At 38.1% G+C, this 20,797-nt stretch overlaps 2 protein-coding genes across 3 annotated transcripts in view; both read left to right on the forward strand.

The window, feature by feature from the left end:
• The first annotated feature begins 4,941 nt into the window (after window positions 1-4,941).
• Window positions 4,942-14,564, forward strand: LOC129247531 (piggyBac transposable element-derived protein 4-like). Its single transcript, XM_054886683.1, has 3 exons — window positions 4,942-5,275; window positions 5,344-6,144; window positions 14,466-14,564. Exons 1-3 carry the CDS (start codon window positions 5,090-5,092, stop codon window positions 14,562-14,564), a joined length of 1,086 nt encoding a protein of 361 aa, XP_054742658.1. The 5' UTR covers window positions 4,942-5,089.
• Window positions 14,565-18,915: 4,351 nt separating this feature from the next.
• The window catches only part of LOC129249081 (uncharacterized), a 57,738-nt gene continuing 55,856 nt past the window's right edge, over window positions 18,916-20,797 (forward strand). For both annotated transcript variants that reach the window (XM_054888705.1, XM_054888706.1), the window contains exon 1: window positions 18,916-20,563. In XM_054888705.1, coding sequence (XP_054744680.1) covers window positions 19,596-20,563 — 968 coding nt within the window. In that variant the 5' untranslated portion in view covers window positions 18,916-19,595. The remainder of the gene's footprint in view (window positions 20,564-20,797) is intronic.

The raw sequence follows: 20,797 nt of genomic DNA on the forward strand, positions 1-20,797 counted from the left end.
ATGCATCCATGTATTAGCTATGATTGCCGATCTCGAGATTGCGGAATATTTTTAGTGTAATCCCGAAATATCGAAGTTTTTTCCAAAACGTAACTTTTGATAACTAAGTTTGTATAATCCAGGGATCTCAAAGTGTTTAATTAGCACACAGCATATTTTTATTGTAATCCCGAAATCGCAAAATTTTCTCCCATGACTCACTTTCGATATATTTTTGATGCAATGAGCGGATACTTTATAATAATACAGGATCTCAATATTTTTCTTGAAAAATTCTTAAATTCCCGCGATCCCGTTTCTACTATTAAAAGATCCAGAAAAGTTGTGATCAACAATCACATTATTTAAGTTATGTTTTGTAAACACTAATGAAATTTCGGCATATTTTAATGCAAACCCGAAATCTCGATATTTTCTGCTAAACTTCACTATCAAATTATTTTTAATGCAGTGTCGGGATATTTAAATGTAGTTCCGACATGTCTGTATTTTTCATAAAAGCAATTTTCTTAAATGCCCGAGATCCCGAAATCCTGACATAACATTTCAAAGATCCAGAGATAATAGGATCAGCAGTCACATTAACGCAATATGTTTTATGAAAACTAATGAGATTTATTCCTTTTCTTATGTAATCCCGGAATTTCGGGATTTTCTTCGAAACGTAAATTTCGACAAATAAATATATTTTTAATGTAGTATCGGTATATTGTTAGTGTAATCCCCGAACTCGGTAAGAGATAACTTTCTTAAATACCCGAGATCCTGAGGTTACATTTGAAAGGCCCAGAAATGCTGAGATCAGCAACCACATTTTCTAATTTTTGCGAGAGCTTCTGAAATTTCGGACTATTTTTAATGTATTCCCGAAATCTGGGGATTTCCCCCTAAACCTCATTATATTTTTTAAAGCCGTGCCAGGATATTTTAATGTAATTCCGACATCTCTGTTTTTGTTCCTAGAGATTTACTTTCTTAAATTCTCGAGATTCTGGGTATACATTTGAAAGATCCAGAAATGCTGGGAACAGCAGTTACATTACCAAGTTATATTTTTTTGAAAACTAATGAGATTTCTGCCTATTTTTAATGTAATCCCGAAATTTCAGGATTTTCCTCTAAACCGCACGTTCCATATATTTTTAATGTACCTCGTACCAGTATATTGTTAGTGTAATTCCGGGATCTTATAGCCTTCATATAAGATAACTTTCTAAAATTCCCGAAATCCCGAAGTTACATTTGAAGGTTCCGAAATGCAGTCGCGTTACCAAGTTATGTTATGTGAATACTAATGAGATTTCTGCATATTTTTTATGAAATCCCGAAATTTCGGGATTTTCTTGGAGACCCAAATTTTGACAAATAAATATATTTTTAATGCAGTAGCGCTATATTTTTTAGTATAATCCCAAAACTCCGAGAATTTCTTCAAAGCATATTTTGCTCAAACCCCGAAATCCCGGGGCTACACTTACAGTACTCACAAATGCCGAGATTCACAATTACATTACAAATTTTTTTTTATAAAAATACTGAATTTTGCGAAGACTTGTAATGTAATCCCGACGTGTCGGGGTTATATTCTTGAATTCAGAAAAAAAAAATATCTCGATATTAGAGTACAGTATATCGTAAATTATGTTTTGAAAAAATATTCCGACATTTTGAGATGTTTTTATGGTTAATCCGTCATCTAGGGTGTTTTCTCAAAACCTAACATTCTTAAATTAAGTAAAAAAAAACAATGTAGGTGTACTTTAGCTGTAATTTTTGACCTCGGCATTTCGGGATATTATAAATGTAGCCCCGGAATCATCAAGAATTTAAGAAAGTTATGATTTGGAAAAACCCCGATATGCTGGGATTATAATAAAAATATATCGAAAGTTGTGTTTTGAGAAAATCCCGGGATTACGCAATTACATTAAAAATATCACTAAATCTCGGGATTTTTCCTAGGCATAACTTTCTTAAATTCAGTAATTGAAAAGTTCAATGTGCTTTTCAGAAACTAGAAGCATTTTAACGTAGCACAGCTGCATAAGTGTGAAGTCATTGCTATGTTTTTTTTTCCTTGCAAGAAAATTTTGCTTACAATTCTTAATAATAAATTAGTAATAAATAGGAAATGATATAATTCAGCATTCAATAGAGGGTAATCTTTGGTGTATAGTATTTGCATCTCGGGCCCCAATCATTTAGTACAATTTTTTTTTTTGTTTTTTTTTTTTTGTTTGTGAATTTATGAATCTACTTATTAATAACCGCTAGGTCCAGTGGTTTCGTCCTCTTCAGCCTCCTAGTATATATTGCTTCATCGCAAAGAGATGAGGCTTCAGCATTGATGTGTTGCTCAATCCTATTGGCACGCTGTCAAGCGTAGAGATTTATCATTTCACTGACTGTATGCAATTGTAGGTCTCTATGTAGGTCGTTATTCCGTATATACCAGGGGGCTTTTACGATGTCCCGGATTACCTTGTTTTGAAAACGTTGAATGATTTCTACATTACTTTTTGCTGTGCATCCCCACAGTTAGGCTCCATAAGTCCACACTGGCCTAAGGATTTGTTTGTAAATTAACAATTTATTTTCAATGCGTAGACGTTCTGCCGATAAGCCAGTACAAGTTTCTATATTTTAAATTGAGTTCAGCGACTTTGGTTTTAACATGTTCCTTCCACCTGAGCTTAGTGTCTAATGTCATGCCCAAGTACTTTGCTGTACAAGCATACGAACATTTGCGGAAAATATTTGAATGGGTTTGTAGATAACTTTTTTGTTTGTAAAGTTTACGTGTACCGATTTAGTGTCGTTAAGTTTAATATTCCACAAACTAGTCCAGTTTCTTATTACAGTAATCGATTCCTGTAGCTTCGCAGTAGATTCATCCACGTTTTCGCCAACAGCGAGGACGCACGTATCGTCCGCAAACGTCGCTATTTTGCAGGATTTAAGAACAGGCAAATCGGAAGTATACAACAAGTACAATATAGGTCCAAGTATGCTGGCTTGCGGAACGCCTGCATTAATTTTTCTAAGGCTGGTATATGCCTGTCCATGTTTTACGCGAAAATATCGATCTTCAATATAAGAAGTCAATAATTCGGTAAATTGCGTCGGAAGTAACGTCTTAAGTTTATAGATCAGCCCCTCATGCCAGACTTTATTAAAAGCCTGAGCTACATCTAGAAAATGGAAAATGGATGATGGAAATATTTAGTTTGACCTTTACGCGCTCCAGGACTTAACTGTTTGTATACACCAGCAGTCTAGTTCACAAGTGGCAAATACAATATAATATAAATCTTACGATAGGGTGATTAGTTTTGCGCCACCTTACATGATTGGTAGTGTTTTTTTTTTTTGGGTTATTGGGTTAAGGCGGCCGCCGTAGCCGAATAGGTTGGTGCGTGATTACCATTCGGAATTAGAAAACGTTTTTTTTTAATAGCGGTCGCCACTCGGCAGGCAATGTCAAACCTCCGAGTATATTTCTGCCATAAAGAAGGCTCCACATAAAAAAATATTTGCCGTTCGGAGTCGGCTTGAAAGTGTAGGTCCCTCCATTTGTGGAACAACATCAAGACGCGACAATTATATATATATATATATTGGGTTAATATTCTCCACCGCAGGCTTTTCTTTTTTTTAATGCTTTAAAGATGTTTGAATTGAAATGTATTAGTTCTCTTGAAAGTGACTTTTATATTTATAAACAAACACTAGGCTTTTTAAAGTAATTATGGATAAATTAATTCTCCATTTTTAGGATATTTATGAACTATGCTAAAATTAATATTAAATAAGTATTTTTGGAGTATTTTCCATTTAGCTTAAAGCAAGAGAAACAAACAATTCTTAAGGTAAGGTCATTTAGTTCATTCAATCACTAAATTCCGATACATATTAACTGCACTCCATTCGTATCTTGGGAGTAAACCTTCCTTGATAAGGCATCCGTCCGTGTACCATGTTATAATGTTCTGGTTTATCTGGTGGGTTTCAAATACCGCTTTCCAAGTATTTTTATTGCCTTGTTCAGTCTTGAAGCGTTTCCCAGTATTGAACATCGATGCCATTGTGTCCTTTGGCATTGAGATCTCAAGGGCCAGCTAGGCGAGAATAATAGCTTTGGTTCTTCATAAGATAGCTCTCCTCGCTTCGAATTAGATATGAATGTGAAGAAGTGTGAGTTCTAGAAGAACCTTCACTGATGTCGTTAGTGAACGAATTTTGACTAAGGTATGTTAGATGGCAAGAATACCATAAGTACACTTCAAGTGGCACTTGCGTGCCGTTTTGATACCATAAAGTGGACCACTACCTATGAAAAAATTTAATGAAGAGAAAACCATCTACAGCCATCCAGTGATGTTGGTGTAGTAGAGGAGAATTTCCTCAAGCCATCCCCAAAGGGCACGCTAAGGAATCTTAAGCACCTAGCCGCCAGAGCTGGGCATTTGAAGAAAAAGTGCTCAACAGTCTCCTTCTCTGCAGGATCCCCATAATTTCTGCAATAGGGGTTGTACGGAATTCCAAGCTTCTCCGCATGAATACCGATCGCCCAGAACCAGTGAACACCGGAATGAGTTTGGAAATCGAATGGCGCGGGATCTCCAGCACTTTACGGACCACGCTTCTATCGTACTGAGAACAAAGTGTTTTTAAAATACCTAAGCATTTTGCATGCTTGCAGGATCGCGAAGACCTCTGCTTAACCCTAGAACGGTAACCTGGGGTCTTATACGACCCCAGGCGATTTTAAATCTGGCGCCCCTTCCCTCCCCCTCCGGTTTTCGACAAATGGCCTCAACCATAATTCAATTCAATGCTCGGGAAGCCTCTAGAGCCGGCTGGCACCCTCAGTTGCGTGCTTCCCTTGGAGTGAGAAAGATCTTAAGTGAGCGTGGGGTCGATTAAGACCCCAGGTTACCATTGCCGTTAGACTTGTGTGATTTAACTTTTTTTTTCTTACAACGAAGGATATTTTTTTGGTGAGTATAGTGTGATTTTTATATGCTTAGTATATATATTATCATATAAATTCTATATTCGCGTTTGCTTCCACTCATAGACGTAAACAATGTCTTCGCGTTACAATTTGAGGTCTCTCGAAGACGTTTCTCGAATAATAACGCAAAGACGAGACGCTGAATATGATGACATCGATAGCGATAATGAAGAAAATTATACGAATGAGGAAAGTAATACCGAGTCGGAGTACGATGCCAGCGAGATAGAGGAAATCGAGGACGATGACCCTGTTGAGGTATGTAAATAATTTTTTTCTTCTCCGATATATTTCGTACGGAAATGTATATGTGTTGATATTTCCAGTCTGTAGAAGATCCAGATGTTCCTCCTCCATCAAAACGCTTGAGATCGGGCTCTGGTTTATCGGCGGAACAGAGCTCAAGTGCGAGCAGTAAACGTGGCCGGAGGAGGAGTATCGTCTCCGGTAAGAACGGGCATAAATGGTTTACCACTCCTCGCGAGCGGGTAACAAACAGAGCACCCTTCGGTTCATTTATCCCTGGCCCTGTTGGGATTGCAAAAGAGGCAAAGACGGCGTATGAGACGTGGAATTTGTTTTTCGATGACGTCATTCTTTCAAAAATCTTGCAGCATACCAACGAGGAAATTCATCGTTACACAGAAGAACGGGAAATCGACTGCACGAAGGATATTCTGTACAAGCCCGTTGACATGATTGAACTGAAAGCTTTTATCGGCTTGATGTACTTTTCTGGTCTCCAAAAAACGAATATGACCTCTTCTGATGATTTGTGGGATACGAAGTACGGCTCCATTTTTTACAAAGCCACAATGTCACAGAAAAGATTTTGCACTATCCTTCGGTTTCTCCGATACGACGATAAAGCTACCCGGCCGACTCGTGTCGTAAATGATAAATTCGCAGCCATACGAGGAATTTGGGAAATCTTCATCGAAAAGTGCAAAACTCTCTACAATCCGGCGTCATATTGCACTATAGACGAACAACTGTTATCCTTTCGTGGGCGCTGCCCTTTCAAGGTCTACAACGGAAGCAAACCCGATAAATATGGGATGAAAATTGTCAGGCTGAACGACTCAAGGACATTCTATATGGTGAATGCAATCCCATATGTTGGCAAAGTGAATACCGAAAATGAAGAAAAGGTTCCATCTTATTACATCCGGAAGCTGAGCGAAACATTACTCGGAACAAACAGAAACATCACGTGCGACAATTGGTTTTCGTCGATCGAAATTTTCGACAAGATGCTGGAGCACAACATTACAATGGTTGGGACGCTCAGAAAGAATAAAAAAGAGATACCCCCGGATTTCAAAAAGTCAGGTCAACCAGGATCCTCAAGATTTGCTTTCGACGGAACCAAAGTTTTAGTTTCCTTCACTCCGAAAAAAAATAAAGTGGTTCTTGTCCTCTCAACGTTCCACCGATTGAAGGAAATAAACGAAAGCACTGGCAAGCCGGAGATGATCTGTTTTTACAACATGACCAAAGGTGGCACCGACACTTTCGATCAGTTGTGTCACGAGTACACGACAGCCCGAAAAACCCAGAGATGGCCCATGAGAGTTTTTACCGGGATGCTGGACCAAGCGGGGATAAACGCCATGGTTATTTATAATTTTAACAGCCGAAATGAAGCGATGAATCGGAGGGATTTTTTGAAAAGTTTGATCGAATCGCTCACAGTCCCGCAGTTGAAACGAAGGCTGGAGGTGCCTACAATGCCAAGAAACGTCTTATGGTGCATTGAGAATGTTTTAAAAGAAACCGTGCGTCCTAAGCCCCCGCCAGAAATGGGTAAAAGAGCGAGATGTGCCCTTTGCCCGAGATCGGTCGACAAAAAATATAGCGTCAGATGTCATCGTTGTAAGGCACCCATGTGTGAAAGCCATAGGCACGTTATGTGCGACATTTGTGTATTGCGAGATGCATAAGGAATGTTAAGACAACTTTTTCTTGCATTGTAAAACAAAATAAACGTATTAAAAAAAAAAAATTATACATTTTTTTGAGTAAAATCTATGTTTCGATTTCTTCCAAATTCCCAGACTTCAATTCCCGGAATAAATACACTTTTTCGACAATCGAGTAAAACCAACTGTTCTGTTTAAAAACTGTATATTTTCACTTTATAACGGCGTTTGATTTTTTTTATTTCATCAAAAATTAGCGGAGATATTGCAAATTGAATAAAAAAAGTCATTTTCACGAATTTTTCATGTTTTCTACCCTTTTACTTAATTTTTTACTAACTTTTCGGACTGAAAGCGGAATTGCTATAAGCCAACGCGATTCTACATTGAAAACCGAAAAAAATAAGCCCTGATTGAACTCATTTCGTGAAATTTTACCGGAGATATGAATCTTCGAAAATTGGGGTCGTCGATGACCCCAGGTTACCGTAATAGGGCAAAAAAATTAAGGTTACCGTTCTAGGGTTAAAAAACGCTGCTCGTTTCCGGCAATTTAAAGGAGACTGAAATATTGGCTGACTTAGAGAAAGCTCCCACTCCAGATTCCATCTTGGATCTGTCAGTGAAAACAGAGGTACCTATATCCATACCGACTCTCCTCTCTTTCCAATCTTGCCTGCTCGGAAAGGTAGCCCTAGCACAACCCTCAAACCCAGTTTGCGGATGGAGAGATCAGTACGAAGAACAGAAAAAGAAGGAGAGATCTGCTTCAAGATGCTACTATCTCTTACAGGAAATTGCCTCCAGAGGCCAATCTCTTTCAAACTAATAGCGCTCTGAGCCGCAGATCCATGGGAAGTAAGTATATAATGACGTTGAGGGCAGCAGTGGGGCATGTTCTACATGCTCCAGTGATGCCCACACATGCAGTTCTCTGTACTCTCTCTAGTTTAGTGGTGGTGTAGCCCTTCTGAAGAGCAACCCACTAAACTAGGCAACCATATGCTAAAATTGGCAGAACTACTAAGTTATACATCCAGAGTACGACACGTGGTTGGAGACCCCATTTCTTGCCGAACTTAGATTGACAGTCGTAGAAGGCTTCTTAACTTGGTTTTCTACATGCAGCTTCCAGTGGAGCTTGGGATCAAGTATTACACCAAGATACTTGACTTTCGATGAGAGTGTAAGACACTGGTTGTTTAATCTTGGAAGCTTAAAAGGCGGAGGCTTGTATTTCCACGTGACTAACATCAACTCCACAACTGACAGCCCATCTACTGAGTGTGCCCAATGCACCTTCCAAAATTTCAGCCATTACTGATGGGAAGGGTCCTGAAATCATTAGGACCAAGTCATCGGCATATGCTACCACCTTCATCCCATCCCTGTTTAAGAGAGTTCAAGCTTCGCCAAAAGAGAGGCTAGAGGACGCCGCCCTGCGGCTAGTGATTCTAGACCCTTTTGCCACATCATTTATTTCCCTACCACCAAGCAGGAACGAGATCCAGAGGTAGATAGGTCTTTCTACCTCTAGCCTATTTACCATAGAGCAGTGACAATTGACTCAGTCGTAACATTATTAAAGGCGTCCTCTATAACTAAAAAAGCCGCCAAAGTGAATTGTTTTTCCTGGGAAAATTTTTATAGAGTCCCTACTACCTTATGTAAGGCTGTCTCGGTAGATTTCCTTGCAGGTAAGCGTGTTGAGCAGGAGATCGTCTAGTTACAACGTGCTCTCGAATGTGATAGTCGATCACTTTCTCGAACTCCTTCAGAATAAAGGAGGTAAGACTTATGGGTGTGAAGTCCATGGCCAAGACGTGGCCTCTCCTTCCTGCCTTAAGAATGAAGACCACCTTGGTTTTCTTCCAGCTAGCAGGAACATGGTTTAACAAGATATAAGCCAAAAAAATCTTATACAGGACGGGAACTACCAAGGTTTTAGTTTTCTGAAGCATTATTGGCATCATACCACCAATACCTGGAGATTTTAAAGGGGAAAAGCTATCGATGGCCCAGTTTATTCTATTTAACTAAAAAATTTTTTGTATTTTACAAACATTTTTTTTCTTAATTTTACTGAAAAATTTTTTTTTTTTTAATTTTACATAAACAACTTTTTTTAAATCTTTTTTTTAAGTATTTTTTATGTGTTATCTTTAAGAATAAAAAAATAAACATGTATAGAAACTTTTTGAATTTTACATTTAATATGTTTTTACTTTTACATTAAATTTTCTTTTTTTTTAATTGAAATTCTTTTTTTTTTTTAATTTGAATTGAAAAAAAAAACTTTTTTTTTTAATTTTACATAAACAACTTTTAAATTTATTTTTTATGTTTTATCTTTAAGCATTAAAAAAATAAACATTCATAGAAAATTTTTGAACTTTAAATTTAGTATTTTTTTTTACTATTAAATAAAAAACCCTTTAATTTTGGTTTAAGTACATTTTTTTTAATTTTCTTAATTTTCTTTCAATTTTACATGAAGAATTATTTCTGTCAATTTTTTGGGACCGGTACGTATGCTAGTGCTTCGCCGTAGGAGTATTTTGACGAAAAATGAAGAAGGTTTCATTACGAAACTTGCAGCGATTACTGTTTGTTTGTTAGATTTTGTTTGAATTTTACATACATTTTTTTACATTTTTTTTAATTTTTTAAGTCAAAATTTGTTTAATTTTACATATATATATTTTTTTTCTTTTTGAATCTTACATAAAACTTCTTTTATAAGTATATTTTATTTTAAAAATTAAAACAAATAAAAAGCAAAAAAATTATAAAAGCGTTAAAAGGAACCGCAGATATTTCACTTTAAAAAAATCAATACCAAAATTTTCAACATTGAATAAATTGCAAACTTTTTAAAGTATTTTCAAAATTTGTTCAGTTAACTTTTTATAATATTGTCCAAAATACTAGGATAGCTTAGCATGGAACCACTCTCATGGTGACTAATGACAGCTTCCCTGCTGAGCGACAACAATGGCAGAGAAAAGCTTATGGAAAAAACTAGCAAAGTCTCATTCGTGTTTCATCGCTTCTATAAATGATGTAAAAATTTTTAGTACTTTTGAAAATATCTTTTTTGTCAAAGCAGCTCAGAAACCAAATATTTACAGGCCTCTTAAAACCTGAACACGGCTCTGATGTGTAATAAAATGGAATTTCAGCACTGCTCCACACCAAAGAATTCTTTCTACCTGCGCACTTTCTAATCTGAGAAAAGTAAATAAGTAACGTTGAAGATAAGAAAACTTGTTGTTGTAAGCAGTTGCATATGATAATAAGTATGTGCATGTAAGGTACATTTGTACATTTGTAAGGAAAATAAGGAAAGGAGAAAGAAGTAACAGTTTTCCAAAATCATCACGTTTTTATTTCGACAGAGCCCATTACAAATAACTAATACTGACTAGTTGTTACCTGAGCCTAAGCCTGAGACCTTTTGCTTTATTTATCATTGCTTTTTATTCATCTACATTTGTCACAGCGGGAATTTCTATAATATCTTCGCTGTAGCACAATGCTTTGATATTTCTGTTATCTATTCAAATTAAAAGAGTTTCTTTGGTTTTATACAAAGTAAGCTGTAGGCGGCCTCGCCTTAGCAGTGACAGTCATAAAGCTGGTTCTCTGGTCATTGCCCTTTGTGGCCATGAAGCTTTAAAGCTTTGCAAGGCCAATAGTGGCGCTCATAGCATAGCGGTTACAATTCCGACAGATCTACCTTTTTTTATAAATTTTACATCTGCTACAACGATCCGAAAACTATCAGAAGGTCTACGAAATTTTACAATTTTTGGTCCATTAATCAAAATTGTATAAAAAATTTTAAATTATTATGCTCCGCTTTAGTCCTGTACTGTTAAGTGGTAACATCTAACTGCATTGAAAAGCATCCGACTAGTTGGCAACGCTCCACAGAGCTTTTAACTGTAGTCCACTAAAAGTTTATGTAAGGGTTGATTTCGTAGTGCTTTGCAATGGTGGTTGTATTTAATAAATGGCAATAAACGCGAAGCATTGAAAGCACTTTCCTGCATCCCTTGCTGAAGCACCTTATATGTATGTAATATATATGTATGTGTAAATGGAAAATGATACGCATACATGCAAAATAGAAATAGCAAAAGCGAAAGCTTTTTTTCTATAACAGACGATTGAGAAAGCTTAAATTTGAAAGAAAGGGAGGTTAGTTGCGAGAGTATTTTCAAATATGTAGATATTCCAAACACTGATTACAATTATTATAGAAAAGTATCTTTGAACTTTTGACAAGACGTCCTATTTTGCCATTAAGGGGGGAGCCTGCTTTAGAGGCTTCAAAAAATCTATTAAATGTCTTCCCAAACTATCCAAGAATACCTATGTCCTCAAAATTTCAGAAGCAAATTCAAAATATTTTCGGAGTTACAGAAGAAATTGTGAGCAAGCGTGGAGCAGGTGTACGAGCGGCCGGATCACTCGAAGTGCGAGGTTTTGTATTTTTATGATGTTTCCAAATTGGCGGGAAAGATAGGGAAAAAGTTAAACGTCCTATCGAAACGAGATTACATTGATTATATTCAAACCGTTAGAAACCATTTGAAGAAGCTTGGATTCAAAAAGAATCGCGATGTATGGGTGCCACACGACTTGACGCAAAAAAACATTTTTGCCCGTATGGATGCATGCGAATCGCTTCTGAATCGCAACAAAATCGACCCGTTTTTGAAGCGGATGGTGACTGGCGATGAAAAGTGGGTCACTTACGACAACGTGAAGCGCAAATGGTCGTGGTCGAAAAGCGGTGAAGCTGCCCAGGCGGTGGCCAAGCCTGGATTGACGGCCAGAAAGGTTCTTCTGTGTGTTTGGTGGGATTGGCAGGGAATCATCCACTATGAGCTGCTCCCCTATGGCCAAACGCTCAATTCGGACCTGTACTGCCAACAACTGGACCGCTTGAATGCAGCACTCATGCAGAAGAGGCCATCTTTGATCAACAGAGGCCGAATTGTCTTCCATCAGGACAACGCCAGGCCACACACATCTTTGGTGACGCGCCAGAAGCTCCGGGAGCTCGGATGGGAGGTTCTTTTGCATCCACCGTATAGTCCGGATCTCGCACCAAGTGATTACCACCTATTTCTGTCCATGGCGAACGAGCTTGGTAGTCGGAAGTTGTCCTCAAGAGAGTCCTGTGAAAATTGGCTCTCCGAGTTTTTTGACAATAGGGAAGCGAGCTTCTATAAAAGGGGCATTATGAAGTTGGCATCTCGTTGGGAACTCGTCATCGAACAAAACGGCGCATATTTGACTTAAATCGCATTATTATAACCAATTTTATGAACAATTGAAAATTCAATAAAAATACCGCAAGACTTTTTTGACAACCTTATATCTTCGATTCTTTTAAACTTTTTTATAATTTTTTTTCTACTTTTAAAGATAAAATATATCTTATTTACAGACGTCAGTATAATGAGAAGTAAATTGAAAACTTTTGGAAAATATTGTAATAAATTTCAAATTAATGTGGAAATCTTCGAAAAGTTTTCTGAACTTGGACTTCACATCCTTGGTCTATTTGTAGACTTTAAAAAAGTTTTCGACAGCATCGAGAGAAATTAACTTCATTTTGTTGTCCGTCGGCAAGGTGTGCCAGTGAAACTCGTTTCATATGTATCCATGACCTTAGCAGGGACGGCATCAAAAGTAATGATACAAGGAAAAACTACGGATTCTTCCGATGTTAGCACTGGTGTTAAGCAAGGAGATACGCTATCTACTAAAATGCTTGACCTGGTTTTAAAATTTTACATCTGCGAAATGCATCCTGATGCAACTCCTTCAATTTTGCTCTGCACGTAATTGCGGATGCGTTAGCCTTTCTAAATATGCAGGAATCATGAAAATCGGTTGCCAAACACCAGAACTGTCAAATCTCCTCAGAAAAAGTGCTGTAACTCCCTCAATTTTGCTCTGATTGGGCTGAAACTTTGGCATATTACCTTCCAGTAAAACTGCTATAACTCGCTCAGCTTTGCTCTGATTGGCTTGAAATTTCGACAAGTAATTATAGAAGCTTCACCCTTTCCAAATATGAAAAAAAATCATGAAAATCGGTTGTCAACTACCAAAACTGTCAAATCTCCTGGAAGAATTGCTGTAACTCCCTCAATTTTGCTCTGATTGGCCTGAAACTGTAGCATATTGCCTTCCAGTAAAAGAGCTATAACTCGCTCAGCTTTGCTCTGATTGGCTTGAAATTTCGGCACGTGATTGCAGAAGTTTCAGCCTTTCCAAATATGAAGTATGAAAATCGGTTGTTAAACAACAAGACTGTGAAATCAAACCCAGTACATTTATATGGTTGAAAAACTAGCTTTCTTACCACAGCTTCCATTTTTTATTGATAAATGTATTTATGTTTGTGCTTCTAACCGGTTTCAAAAATCAATATTTCCAATTTTCAGGTGGCCTATATTTAAATATGCAAGTTTTGCATCCTATTATTTATTTTTTTTTTATTTTTTTTTTTTACATCATAAATTATATTTTTTCTTACTACCCGAATTTCAAAAGAAACCCATTTTGAAAGTGCACAGCAAAAATTTTAAAAGTTTGTCTTAAAAATGATTCGATAAAATCTGCATTCAAAATAAACACCAGCTGCTGCATTCCTAAGGTCAACCCTCTCTCGTCTGTGTTGCATAAAAATTTGCAGGTAATAAAAATAGATTATTCAAATACGTCAACTACTTGTGCTTAAGTGCCAACTCGTTCACAAATATTTACATAAATTCACCTTTTAGCCAAACATTGCCTTCACGCAGTGGCAGCATCCTTACCTCACTGCCATTAAAAATGAGCAGCAATAAGCCACACGTGCGAATTATCCCATTTCACCTTGTTCTCGCTACAAAGCCAAAACCAAAACACACTCTTTCTACTCACCAACAGCGGGCTTGCATTCTCGGTGCATTCGCAATCAAGCACACATACGCGTCTACACCTGCAAACAATTACCGTACCCTGCCAACAAACCAACACCACAGCCACACAATAACAATACACAACACAACACACATTTGTTTTTTACGTTTTGTTTTCTTGGCTATTGTTTGCATACTTCGCGGCGCCAAAAATGGCAGTGGCAGCGATTGAGGCATCTATGCATGCAACCGAGTGACACTTTCACTGCAAGCTTTCGGGGCATATATTGTGTACATAGTTATGAAAAATGCCTTCGCTTGTGTGTATGTAATATAACTGTATATATGTATGTGTGCATGTGCTTGCCAGAAATTGCACGAATGCCAAAACAGCAGCAACCCGTTCCAAGGCATCTGAGCGTATGTGCGAATGTGTGCGTGTATTCATATTTTGTTTTACGTCGCTCTGTGTATTTGTACTGTGCTGGTGTGCGTGTATGTGTGTATGCGCACGCTCAAGTTTGACTTATTTGCTGCGTTGCTGCTTTTGGCCACTGACGTTTGTCACACTCTTCCATTCATATATTTTTTTCTTCATAGGAAAACATCAAAGTAAAGGAAATGAACAACAGAAGCGAGAATGCGAATACTAGTGTAAATGCGAGAAATGTGATAAAGTGGCATGCGGAAGTAGAGTGAAATATAGGCAAGCCAAGTATGGAAAATCCACCTAATCGTCGTCGTCGTCATCAAACGAGTGCTCACTCATTCACTCACGAAGCAACGAATAACGTGCGAATATGACGAATCATGTGAAATTCACACACACACACACGCATACCAAAACCTTAGGCAGAACTTTTCTTGGAGCAGGTAGGTGTTGTAAATTTATTTGTCTAGTGTTGGCCAATACTCGCTGCTTTACTTAGCCTAATTCGTTCGTGCCCCACCATCGCACAGTGGGCGCACTTTGACAATAAAAGGGACGAAAAAAACTAAGTTATAAAAATAGCTCTTAAGGGGTTATATACCTTGTGTTTTTCAAAAAAATCAAAATAAATTTTATTTCTTTATCGTAAAGTACAATCCCTTGAGAACATTTTCCAAAAATTTCATAGAGATCTGAGCAATAGATCGAAAGTTACAGCGTTTTAAATTGTGCGTCGTCACGTCCTGAGCGTACGGCCTCATGCGGCGCTTGAAACTTTAAACGCGATTATCTCAAAAACGTGTTTTTCCAAAAATGCTTTTGCGGTGGACGCGATTGCAAAAAAAGTATTCAACCGATTTTTATAATTTTTTTTTTTTAAATTGTTCGTAATTGATGTCGCCTCTTAGTGAACGATCAACTTTTTATGTATAAATTTTTATTTTGCAGATATGAATTTTTTAATGCCAATTTTAGGACTGTAGAAGTGGAGTTTTTTAAAAACATGTTCCTATTTTCACAAAAATCAAAATATTTAATATATTGATCGTTCACTAAGAAGATATAACCCTATACTAATGAAATCTTTTCGATTTTTTGATTTCAGTTGACTTGGTGGACTTGAATCGCGTCCACCGCAAGCCTCTTCCAAAAACAGGGTCTTGGGGGAAAACGCCATAACTCCGCCATTTTTAAATATTTTTACACAAACAAAGCCTTTTTTTTTTCTTTAAACATTGTAATATCCAATAATAAAAACTTTTATACAATAAAATTATTGCTACATATCTTTAAAAAAAACCCAACTTTCGCTAATTTCACCGGACCACAAGGTATATAACCCCTTAACACTGTCCAATAGTTATAAGTATAAGTATAGGTATAAGTATAAGTATAGGTATAAGTATAAGTATAAGTATAAGTATAAGTATAAGTATAAGTATAGGTATAAGTATAAGTATAAGTATAAGTATAAGTATAAGTATAAGTATAAGTATAAGTATAAGTATAAGTATAAGTATAAGTATAAGTATAAGTATAAGTATAAGTATAAGTATAAGTATAAGTATAAGTATAAGTATAAGTATAAGTATAAGTATAAGTATAAGTATAAGTATAAGTATAAGTATAAGTATAAGTATAAGTATAAGTATAAGTATAAGTATAAGTATAAGTATAAGTATAAGTATAAGTATAAGTATAAGTATAAGTATAAGTATAAGTATAAGTATAAGTATAAGTATAAGTATAAGTATAAGTATAAGTATAAGTATAAGTATAAGTATAAGTATAAGTATAAGTATAAGTATAAGTATAAGTATAAGTATAAGTATAAGTATAAGTATAAGTATAAGTATAAGTATAAGTATAAGTATAAGTATAAGTATAAGTATAAGTATAAGTATAAGTATAAGTATAAGTATAAGTATAAGTATAAGTATAAGTATAAGTATAAGTATAAGTATAAGTATAAGTATAAGTATAAGTATAAGTATAATATAAGTATAAGTATAAGTGTAATTTGACAATTTTCTAAATACTTGTAGATATTACAAACAAACAAAATCGTATTTTATACGTATAGCCCTTGAATGTCATCCCGTTTTTGACATTTCCCTTGTTATAAGTTTTTGTGACTTCATGCTAGAAAAATTCTCTCAAGCAACCAAAAAAAGGCTTATAACTTTTTACATAGGCAGGATTGGAACGAGGGGAAAATCTGTACCGAGGCTGTTAGCTTTGTCTTCACTAACGACTCCAAGATAGAAGCGGGAGTGAGTATTCCCGGTGCTTTTTGATCATAGGAATCTTCGCCGGCATTTTACCGCATAGTGCGCTCGGTTGAGACTTCGTTGGTCGAATTAAGCAATTCTTGATTTGAATTAAAAAGAGGGCATCAGATTTTACAAAAATTTGCACAAGCAGGCGTTAGGAATGTTTGTAACCTTAGGATAAGCACGGATGTAAGCAGCCAGGACTCGCAGCCGTGTAGACAAATCGCTTTCATGTTGGAATTAAAAATCCGTAGCTTAGTTTTCTTACGAAGAAGGACTGTTTCTATACCTCGGAAGTAAAATGTAACCCCGTTCTTCTTCCTCTTAATTGACGCGGTAACTGCTTACCCGATTTTGGCCGAATTTAACAAAGCTCACCAGTCGTTTCTTTCTCGTGCTAACCGGCACCAGTTTGGACACACCAAGTGAAGCCAAGTCCTTCTCCACTTGATCTTTCCAACGCAGAGGAAGCCCCGTTACTTCAGGCAAATGTGGGATACATGGCTTAATCGGGCGTGAGCTTCCAAGCCATCAGTTGTATAAGATAATTGCATTTCTTTAGATGGCATCTTGGCTATTCTTTCTTTTCTTCACAAGCTTATAGGATTTCAAAAGAGATTTTTCATAGAGTTTTGAAAAGGATATGGCAAGAAGCAGCCCGCATATTCCTCGCTAAATAATTAAGAAATTCGAACTTCATATACGGAAGCTACGAGAAGCTTTACGCAGAAATTACAAAGCCTTACAAGCAAATGCCTTCGGATTATATGCCTAACTCTATCCGAAATACGGACTCAGAGCACATCGCTGAGCAAGAAGTAATCCAAAAAGTGATAAGAAGTCGTAAATGGCAATGGATTGGGCACACTTTCAGAAAGGACAGGGAAAGCATAAGCAGAACAGCGTTGGAATGGAACCGTCAAGGACACAGACGACCCGAAAATACCTGGGGGCGTTCTAACCTTCGAGATTTAGAGGCAGTTAATCAAACGTGAGATGTCGCAAAGAAGAGCAGCAGTTAATAGAGTAAGATATAAATGTGTTTTCGAGGGCTTATCTTCCCAAGTGGAATAATAAAAGAATGAAAAAAAGATGTAAGATTACAGCAGCTGCCGCCTTTCTAAAACCGCTACTTTATTTTTAGCGAATTTGACAGTTGAAGGACGTCAATGTGAAAAACCAACAAACCTTCACTTGAAATTGAAATTTGAATAGGTCGAACCAAGGAGCATAAGAGATTTGGTGATTCCTAATCCACTCAGGCTAAAAAGCCCATTGTACTTAGAGCTCTGGAAAAACTATAGATAGTCAAGGAGGGAAGGAGAAAAGTATCAGAGAAAGAGATAAGAAAGAATAGAGACAGGGATAAAGGTCCTGTGAGAATTTTCCAGATTCTTTGGCAAATCTGTAAATATCCTCCAGTTTAAGAGAACGAATATTACTCATTCTCACGTCATCGGAAGCCAAAGCTCGTAGCCTTGCTCTAGCAAAGGCAGGACATTCACAGAGAAAGTGCTCAGTGCTATCCGCCTCCTCCAAGCAAGACAGGCACATTCGGTCCTCAATGATTCCAATGGTGGTCATATGCTGACTCCATGGAGTGTGTCCTTTAATAATACCGACCATCAACCGAACGTCTTTCCTTCCAAGTTTTAGTACAAATTTTGGCAGTTTTCTGTTCGGTCACAAAACCAACCTTCACTTACTCTTCCTCTTCTTTTTGTTCGTTTATTTTCTGTACCAACGTCTCAGCACAACGTTGAGGGACGTCAGTGCAAAAAATAAACAAACCTTCGCTCACTCTTCCTCTTCTTTTTGTTCGTTTATTTTCTGTACCAACGTCACGGCACTTAAGAAGCCGCAATTTTCTAATCTATCATTCTTGAAGACCGACCACTGTGCCTCGGCCAGTTATTCGGCCTCCTTTGACTTGATTCGTTCACTTGTCGGCCGCTCGTTTACTCGTTAATTCTTCGCTCATTCGCTGGCATCGTGCACAGCCACACAGCCACATTCGCAGTTAAACAGTCACTCAGTGCAAAACGTCGTCGCAAATACACAGCGCAAAGTGGCCGAGTTTTTCACTGGCGAAATGTTAAAAATCAATACGAGCGCAACGTTTTCACAGAAAAGCAATCAATTTTGTTTAATTATTCCCTAAGCTAAGCCAAAGAATATTAAAATTTATAAAATTTAAGCTATTAAGCTAAATGAAATAGAAAAATCAAACGTGAATGTATTTGTGGCAACGATTTAGCAAAGTAGAGGAGCACCAGCGGTGCCACCAATGCCAGCAAAAGCAGCAAGCGGAGCAGCAGCAGCAGCAGCAGCGGAAGCAAAAAGTGCTAAGTTTTAGCTGAAGCTTGAGGAGACGGTAACGCGTTACGCGACACGGTTAACGAGTAACGGGAAACGGGAGTTCTTTTTTCTTTTTAGCTGGCAAACGAGTGCCAGCTTGCGTGAGCCTGGTGGCAATAAAAGCGGTAGTAGTGCGTAAGTGTGAAGTTAGCAAAAAGTGTGAAAAGAAAAATTGCCACCGCGGAAAGTGGAACGAAAAATTCTGCGTAGCAATAATCAAACGAATGTATTCAAATTAATATTCAACTTCGATTTTCCATTTCCATAAGCCAGCTTTCGATTTTTACTACAAATACCAGTTCGGCTGCGTTGCACCCCGCGCAACCAATATAGCGAAAAGGGAAAGGAAAAACAACATCAGTACGCACAAGTCAATCGCCGTCCATTCGGTTGGTGTGCCGTTGCTGTTGGCTTTATTGTTGTTGTTGTTGTGTCGAACCTAATAGTTAGCATTTCGCCCTACTAACACAACAACACAAGTCATTGCTAAATTATTAGTAATTACAGTAATTTTGTTTTATTAACGCAGCTATTGTTGTTATTGTTGTTACTATTATCAACTGTGACTTGGTATTGCGCAGCGCACGCGTTGTTTGCGGTGCGGTAGTGAGGTGGAGCGGTGGTATCGTTGGAAGCGGTGTTAATGTTAAAAAACCATAAGTGGAAATTATGGCCTCTTCGCTGCTGGCCCTTAGTGATTTAATACGATTCCAATTGGAGCGCATCAAACTAGACGAATTCACCTACAAAGATGAGCTGCAACTGCTGCGCCAATTGTTGGCGCTGGACATGCCACAGCCGCCGAACGCCGTGCTTTCGAATGGCAGCAGTCAGGAGCATAACCAGCAGCAGCCAACACAAGCAGGCGCGCCGGCAATCGTTTGTACGCCGACACAAACGCAAGCAACAACGCAGTCGCAGTCGCAGTCGCAGTCACAGCAATCACACACACAGACGCAAACCCCGTTACGCTTGCAAGCGCCACAGCATCACCAACATCAAGCGTCACAGCCGTATTACACGCAGCATTCGTCACAGCTACCGCTACCACCGCCGCCACAGTACCAACCAAAATCATTGCCGCAAAATCACTATCCACCGCCGCCGAGTCAGAGCCAGAGTCAGTGTCATCTTAGCGGCGCGCTTAGCCAGAGTAGCAATCAGTTTCAGCATTCAAGTCATAGTCACAGCCACGGGCTTAGTCAGAGCCAACAGAATCTGTATCCTCCCAGCAGCCACAGTCCGCTGCAAAATCAACTCAGCTATGCGCAGAGCCAAAAGCAACGTCAAAAGCAGCGCCGCTTTCAGCAGCAAAACTCGAAGCGTTCGCACCAAATACAAAGTCGCAGCAAAACGCTTGCACAGCCGACCGATAGCGATGGCGCAGGAACTGCGGATGAGTCCAACAATACCGGCGCCAGCAATCACCAGTCACCTGGTGGAGGCGGTTATACTGGCGCCTGCAATGGCGGTATTGGCGCGCTCGGTAGCAGCGGCGAATTGGCCGATGAGGAGTTGGTCGGTGCGGTGGGTGGCAATGGTGGCGCTGGCAGTGGTGCGGCAACGAATGGTGCCATTGGCGGCAGTGAGGATGGATCCAGTGCCAGCAGCAATGCTGACCTACAAAAAGATTTCAAGTGAGTATTGTGCGAGCAAGAAATATTAGTGTATATGTGTATGTGTGTGTGTATGTATGCATGTGAGTAAATGCCTGCAGTGCCATTCGAATTTTAATGGTAACTATGTAGAAAAAATTTAAAGGCGTATTAGTGTAGATAGCGAAAGAGAAATGAGATTGCAGCAAAATCGAACGCATCGCAAAAAATTCGACACTTTCAAGTGCCAAAGCACGAATGAAATTGCAGAAGCAG

Source organism: Anastrepha obliqua, chromosome 5 (assembly GCF_027943255.1).
Source record: "Anastrepha obliqua isolate idAnaObli1 chromosome 5, idAnaObli1_1.0, whole genome shotgun sequence".
In the NCBI taxonomy this organism is placed as follows: Eukaryota; Metazoa; Arthropoda; class Insecta; order Diptera; family Tephritidae; genus Anastrepha; species Anastrepha obliqua.

Bases quoted from the DNA above. Each gene is read 5' to 3' on its own strand.
- LOC129247531 (XM_054886683.1), top strand. From the start codon at position 5,090: ATGTCTTCGCGTTACAATTTGAGGTCTCTCGAAGACGTTTCTCGAATA. The intron at 5,276-5,343 runs GTATGTAAATAA...TGATATTTCCAG, and splicing joins AGGACGATGACCCTGTTGAG to TCTGTAGAAGATCCAGATGT. The intron at 6,145-14,465 runs GTGAATACCGAA...TTTTCTTCATAG, and splicing joins CAATCCCATATGTTGGCAAA to GAAAACATCAAAGTAAAGGA.